General features: G+C 61.6%; 1 protein-coding gene across 3 annotated transcripts; it reads right to left on the bottom strand.

Moving 5' to 3' along the window:
• Positions 1 to 492: 492 nt before the first annotated feature.
• Positions 493 to 2913, bottom strand: LIMD2 (LIM domain containing 2). 3 transcript variants are annotated; one of them, XM_036899860.2, is made up of 5 exons: positions 2767 to 2913; positions 1903 to 2049; positions 1680 to 1724; positions 1466 to 1605; positions 493 to 1390 (listed from the first exon to the last, which is right to left on the bottom strand). In XM_036899860.2, exons 2-5 carry the CDS (start codon positions 1942 to 1944, stop codon positions 1231 to 1233), a joined length of 387 nt encoding a protein of 128 aa, XP_036755755.2. In that variant the 5' UTR covers positions 1945 to 2049; positions 2767 to 2913; the 3' UTR covers positions 493 to 1230. The 3 variants fall into 3 exon arrangements, with proteins under 3 accessions (XP_036755755.2, XP_036755752.2, XP_057357600.1); XM_036899857.2 differs by having other exon boundaries at positions 1903 to 1996; positions 2767 to 2896; XM_057501617.1 differs by lacking the exons at positions 1903 to 2049; positions 2767 to 2913 and having other exon boundaries at positions 1680 to 1895.
• Positions 2914 to 5582: the final 2669 nt, after the last annotated feature.

Raw genomic sequence — 5582 nt, forward strand, 5'->3', positions numbered from 1 at the left:
TACCTGACAGTGGTTGCTCCTCTCCTTGGAGCTTGAAAAAGCAGGGAAGAGGACAGTGGGGGAGAGGGCCCAGAGACTAGGAAACCTTCGTCAGACTTGCTGGTTCCCAACATCTCTTGCTGATTTCCAGCATAAAGAAGGTCCAGACAAGCGAACAGAAGGGTTCTGCCTTGGACCCCAGCATACTGAAGAGCAGCAGGGCTCAGCACCATCACCCACTGACGGCCTCAAGCTCTCTTAACCAAAACAAGGCAGAGAGGCAAGGTAGAGTTTCAGTTCTAAAACCACCCAAGTTTGACAGCATGGGCACCTGGCTGAGAATAGGCGCCACCCCCATTTCTCAGGCTGGCTGTTATCTCCCTGACACCCACTGTCAGCTTCCCAACCCCCTCAAGGCCAGGAGTGCTTGGGGCTGACCCTACTCCTTTCACCTCCCTGTGGTGAGTGTCCTTCCTGCCACAAAGCCCTGCCATTAGGCCACGTAATACACAGTCAGGATCTGGTGAAACATGTTTAAAACAGGGTTGATCACAACAGTCAGAACCGGCAGAAATGGGAAAAGAGGAGGGGAGCATGGCCGCCCTCAGCCCCCAACCGGTCTGGCTTTCAGCCTGGCTGGGTGCTTTAGCTTCCGCTTCTTGACTCTGGTGCTGTGAGCTGGTCCCAAGCCCCACTGGGCATGCCCCAGCCTTGCTTTTCAGGGGGCAGGGCTGCTTCCACTTCCCCCTTCTTCCCCACCAGACTCCTGGGGTATTCTGTGAGGCCCAGCAGGGGACACTCTGGCTCTCCTCCTTCCAAGTCTCCATGGCTCAGGACCAAGCTAATAAGGAAAGAGGTAGATGGGGAGACATAGGGGCCACACAGGGCCCTGGGTGGCAGGGAGGGAGCTTGGGACCCTGAGGGGGGCATGCTGACTCCTTGCTGGAGAAAAGGCACCTAGATAGGGAAGCTGGGCTTGGGGGTCTCTCGGGACCATGTGGTGAGGTGGGATAGGTTGGAAGCAGGGTGGTGAGCTAAACCCCATTCCTGGTTCCCAAACCCCCACCCACACCCACTGAGGGAGAATGAAAGAATCCTGGAGCAGAGCCCTGCCCCTATAACCCTCTGCCTGAGCAAGACAGCCTCATCCCCTTCCCAACCTGCCCGCCCACCAGAGCCCAAGTCCAATCTCTTTCCCATCCTTCCCCCTGCCCTGCCCCTCTGTGGAGGGGGTGGATGGTCAGAAGGGCCTCAGGCTGTCTTGGTGCCGGGGTCCACCTCCTTGTGGGCCCACAGCTCCTTGTGCTGCTTCCGGCCGAAGCCCTCGTCATAGTTGCCCTTGCTCTTAAACAGCTGCTGAAAGTGGGGTTTGCAGTAAAATTCCCCATGTAGCGCCGCGTAGCTGCCCAAGCTGCAGAAGCAGAACAACTGTGATCAGGTCAGGTCAGGGCTGGAAGGGGAGGGAAGGGGCAGGGCGAGGGCGCACCTCAGCTTGGTGTGACAGTGCTTGCAGCAGAAGCAAGAGTTGTGGAAAATGAGCTTGTCTGCCACCAGCCGCTCCATGGGGTACACAGTCTTTTGGCAGGAGGCACAGGTCTCCTTCACCTGGGCCCGAAGGCTGAAGGACTGTTTCAGGGAGAGACTCAGCCAAGGGCCTGGCCAGCACCCGCTTCCTCCCCCCACCCATCCTCACCGCCTACCTTGGAGCGCTGAACACAGCTGCCGCCACCACTGCCTTTGGCTTCCTGGGGGAGAGGGCCAGTCAGGGTAGGGTCAGCCGACCGATGCCCCAGACCATGGCTGTGGTCACCAGCCGAGATCCCAGGGGGGTGTAAAGGGTGGCAGGCAAACATGCCGAGCCTTATCCTTCACCCCCAGGCCAGACTCCTGCCCAGGAGCCCTCCCACCAGCTGGATCACCTACATGAGAGGGGGTGGCCTGGGCTGCTCCAGCAGCCTGGAACATGGCTCTTGGAGGTGATGGAGGCCCTGGGTGGAGACGCGGCACCCGCTGCGTTCTGCAAGGGGAAGTCGATCGCGATCGCGAGGGCCCCACAAGCCCTTCTCCAGCCTGCAGGGTGGGGGTGGGGTGTTTACAGGCAGGGGGCTGGGGGGCTGTGGTTGGGACTTTCCCTAAGTCATTTCCTGTTGCTCTAGGTCTTGCCACTTCCGTCCCTCACCCATCTCCCCTTCGCCTGCCCACCCCCCACGCCGCTCCCCAAGGGGCAGGGGGTCCCTGAGTAGAACCATGTGTCGGGGGAAGAACAGGGTTCGCGGGCAGGGACTGGGGAGGGGGCCCCCGCGCAGCCGCCGCGAGCGCCCGCGGACCCGAACCCGGACGCAGCCTAGGATAAGGGAAGGTCAGGAGTGGGCGAGCCGGGCGGGGCCGTGGAGAGAATCCGCTGGCCCAGCCTGACCCCGGCCCCCAGCTGCCCGGCGCGGCGCCCAGGCGCCGAGACCGCGGGCGGCCCCTGCTCGGTCGGCCCAGTCCCTGGACAGCGCTCGCGGTCCCGGCCTCCCACCCCGCCGGGCGAGCCGCCTCCAAAGCGCTCCGCTCCTCAGTCCCCGGACCCACGCGGGGGGCACCCGGGACCCCCGAAGGCCCAGCCTAGGGGGGCTCAGCCCCGCCTCCAAGTGGAAGCCCACCCTGAAGGGTGAGAACGACGGGCGGAGGCGCTCGGCTCGGGACCCCGCGGGCGGTGTCTCTCGAGCCCGCAGCCCCCACCTGGGCGCCCTGGGTTGAGAGCCGGATGCAGGCCCCTCCCCCCTGCCCGCCCGCGGTTCTCACCGGGCCCCGGCTCAGGCCGCGGGGCGGGGTTCGGTCTCCCGGGGACACCTCGGGCGCGAGGAAGGCGCGGGCGCGAGGTGCCGCCGCTGCCAGTGGTCCCCGAACGGCCGCAGCCGCCACCGCCTTATCGCGGTACCGCCCCCGCCGGCCCCCGCCCCGCGCCCGCCCATTGGCTCCGCCGCGCCCAGAGCCGCCTCCGGGGCCCCCGGCGCCGCCGCCGAGCCCCTCTGCGCTTTGTCTTTCCCTCGCTCTTCGTCCCCCGTCTTTGTCCGTCCCTGCCCGGCCGCTCTGCACCGGCCTCGGGCCACGCGCTCGCAGGCCTCGGCCAACCGGCCGCCCCGTCGGCCCGCTGGGAAGGAGAGAGGGACTGGGGCCGGAGGCTCCGGCGCCGCATGCCCCAGAGCGGGGAGAATTTCAAGTTGAGGCTCCTGGGGTCGCGGGACAAATGGCGCTTCCCGCGAAGACCCTGGAGCAGAAAAAGATAACCGGGGTGCCTCTGCTTCCCCTGGTTGGCCCTCGCGGGCTCAAGCCCTGCAGATCCCATGTCTGCCCGGCGTTCGGTGGGCCCCACAGTCTGATAGACCCCGCGGGCCAGCCCAGGGTCGTATCCCGGCTCCCATGCCCCCTCGGGTCGCCCTGCGCGTCCGCACAGCCGGCGGAAGAAGATAGCAGCGGCGGCTCGCCACGCGGTCCCGCCACGCCCGGTCACAAGGCTGCGAGGCCCGGTCTGCGCTGCAGAGAAGGCCCTGGGGCCCCTGTGTTCAGGCACCTTCCGCCGCCCGCACTCCTAAGGGTTGGCCTCTCCTAGGGGTCTGGCGGGACGACCACCTCTTAGCACCTTCTGCACACCCGTAAAAAGGGGACAGGGGACACTGTGCCTTAAGTGTCACAGAGCACCTGCCCTCCCAAGGCCCAACATCCTAAAGGGTTTCTGTGGCCTGATTTTGTGGGACTAGTCACCCCCGGCCCCATTAGGTACTGTTGCCTGCCTGCAAGGGTTGAGGAGAAAGGAGAGATTTGCATCCTTCAAACAAGCAAATCTCAGTGCACCCAAACCTCATTTGACACAAGGGAATGAGGCCTGATGATTTGAAGTGATTTGTTCCAAGTAACAAAGCTAGCACAACAACAGGGCTGGCATGAGAAGCCAAGCCTCCTGACTCTCCTCCCTACTTCTTGCCCTCTGGTCAAACCAGCTGTTGGCATCTTGGCGTCTCCAACGCACTGCACACAGGTCTGGGGCACACAGAGGGCAGGTGACCATCCCTCCCTCGCAGTGATAGAGCCTCGGCTGTGCTGGGAACACCCAGCAGTGGCCTCCTGGACAGGGACTTCTGCAGCAAGACCACAGCCGACTGGGGCACCAGGAACTGCTGGGCTCTGACTGACATTAGGCTGCAAGCTGTGCCATGAAGCACCGCCTTAAACATAGCTTGTTCTCACACTGTGGCAGGAATAGAAGTAGTGGCTCCAGAGCGCCACCCACACACTTGTCAGGGAACAGAAGAGCCTCCGCCTTGTGGCTGGCGGGGAGGGAGGGAGGCAGCAGGCTTCCCCAGCCCCCAGCTGTTTCCTTGGCTCACCCAGTGTACCACCCTGTTCTTCACTTTTCTCCTCGGCCTCCTGTTCCTCTCTGGAGAAAGATTTACATTTGGGTTGAGCTGCAGACCTGAGGACTCCCTGGATGGAGTGTGTATGAGAAAACTGTTTTATGTGCATCCCTCCCACAGTTTTCACATCTGTCGTCAGATTCTCAGAGGGGACTGTAGTGATGCAAGGAAGGTGAAGCCATCAGGCACAAGGAGCAGGGCCAGGCCAGCCGATGGGCACTGCCTGGTCGCCCTGCCCAGGATGATATGTGGCTGAACCGCAGACAGCAACCGTAGGATCAGCTGCTTGGGTGTTGAGGATGAGCTGACAGCAATGTGAAGAGAGCAGTTCACAAGGAAAGAAAACAGGCTGATAATGGTGTTAAGAAAAGGGAACTTGAAGTTTAAGCGGAAAAAAAAAAAAGTTGGGTGGAGGAAGGAGGAGGGTTGGAATAAATGCGATCTGGCCTTCTCACTGCACGTCAGGTCTCCCCACCCCAGCTCCTGGTAGGTGTCATTCCCTTCACGCCATCCCCTGTAACTGCCCAAAGGAAGAGGCTTTTAGTTTTCTTTCTGGTGTTACAATTCTGAGGACAGGCAAAGTGAGGGCACTGATGGTTCAGAGCAGCTTCAGGGAAGAGGGAGGCACACTTCCGCAGTCTGACATTCGGGGTGCCTGAGCTAGAGGAGGGCCCCTCACTCGAGGGACTGCCGGCCGGTGCACACGCAGGCCACCAAGCGCCGTGGGGACCGAGGCCAGCTTCGCCACTTCCCTGGATTCACTGGTCAGCAGCCAGGGTCACAGAAGGGGGCAGGTCTGGCTCTTTAGTTACCTGCTCTTTGGGTTCCCATGGTAAGGAGATACTGCAAGTCACGTTGACAAACCAAACCCGCCACCTCCTTTCCTGCCAAAGGTGAGCCTCTTCCAGCTGGGCTCCTAGTGATTCAGAAGGAGTCCTGCAGGGGGGCTGGTCTCCAGCACCCAGATCTTCCCAGTCCCAAAGTGGTTTGATGGCCATAGGCCATCAAAATTTTAGACAGTTGAGACCAATCTATTATGGATTTTAAGAGAAAAATTGGTGTGATGTGAGGCTGTTTCTCTACTGAAAGAGGTCACTGCTATGCTTCCTCATCAACTCATGGGACAACTCTCGGATGGCAGAACCTGGGGGGAATGACTCATGTCTGAACCTGTACGGCCAACACACAATTCCACCCTCCAATGGG

Source organism: Manis pentadactyla, chromosome 4 (genome assembly GCF_030020395.1).
Source record: "Manis pentadactyla isolate mManPen7 chromosome 4, mManPen7.hap1, whole genome shotgun sequence".
In the NCBI taxonomy this organism is placed as follows: domain Eukaryota; kingdom Metazoa; phylum Chordata; class Mammalia; order Pholidota; family Manidae; genus Manis; species Manis pentadactyla.

Coding starts and splice junctions, on each gene's coding strand:
- LIMD2 (XM_057501617.1), bottom strand. CDS start 1,832: ATGTTTGCCTGCCACCCTTTACACCCCCCTGGGATCTCGGCTGGTGAC. Junction 1,606..1,679: donor GCTGTGTTCAGCGCTCCAAG/GTAGGCGGTGAG, acceptor TCCCTGAAACAG/TCCTTCAGCCTTCGGGCCCA. Junction 1,391..1,465: donor CACTGTCACACCAAGCTGAG/GTGCGCCCTCGC, acceptor CTGCTTCTGCAG/CTTGGGCAGCTACGCGGCGC.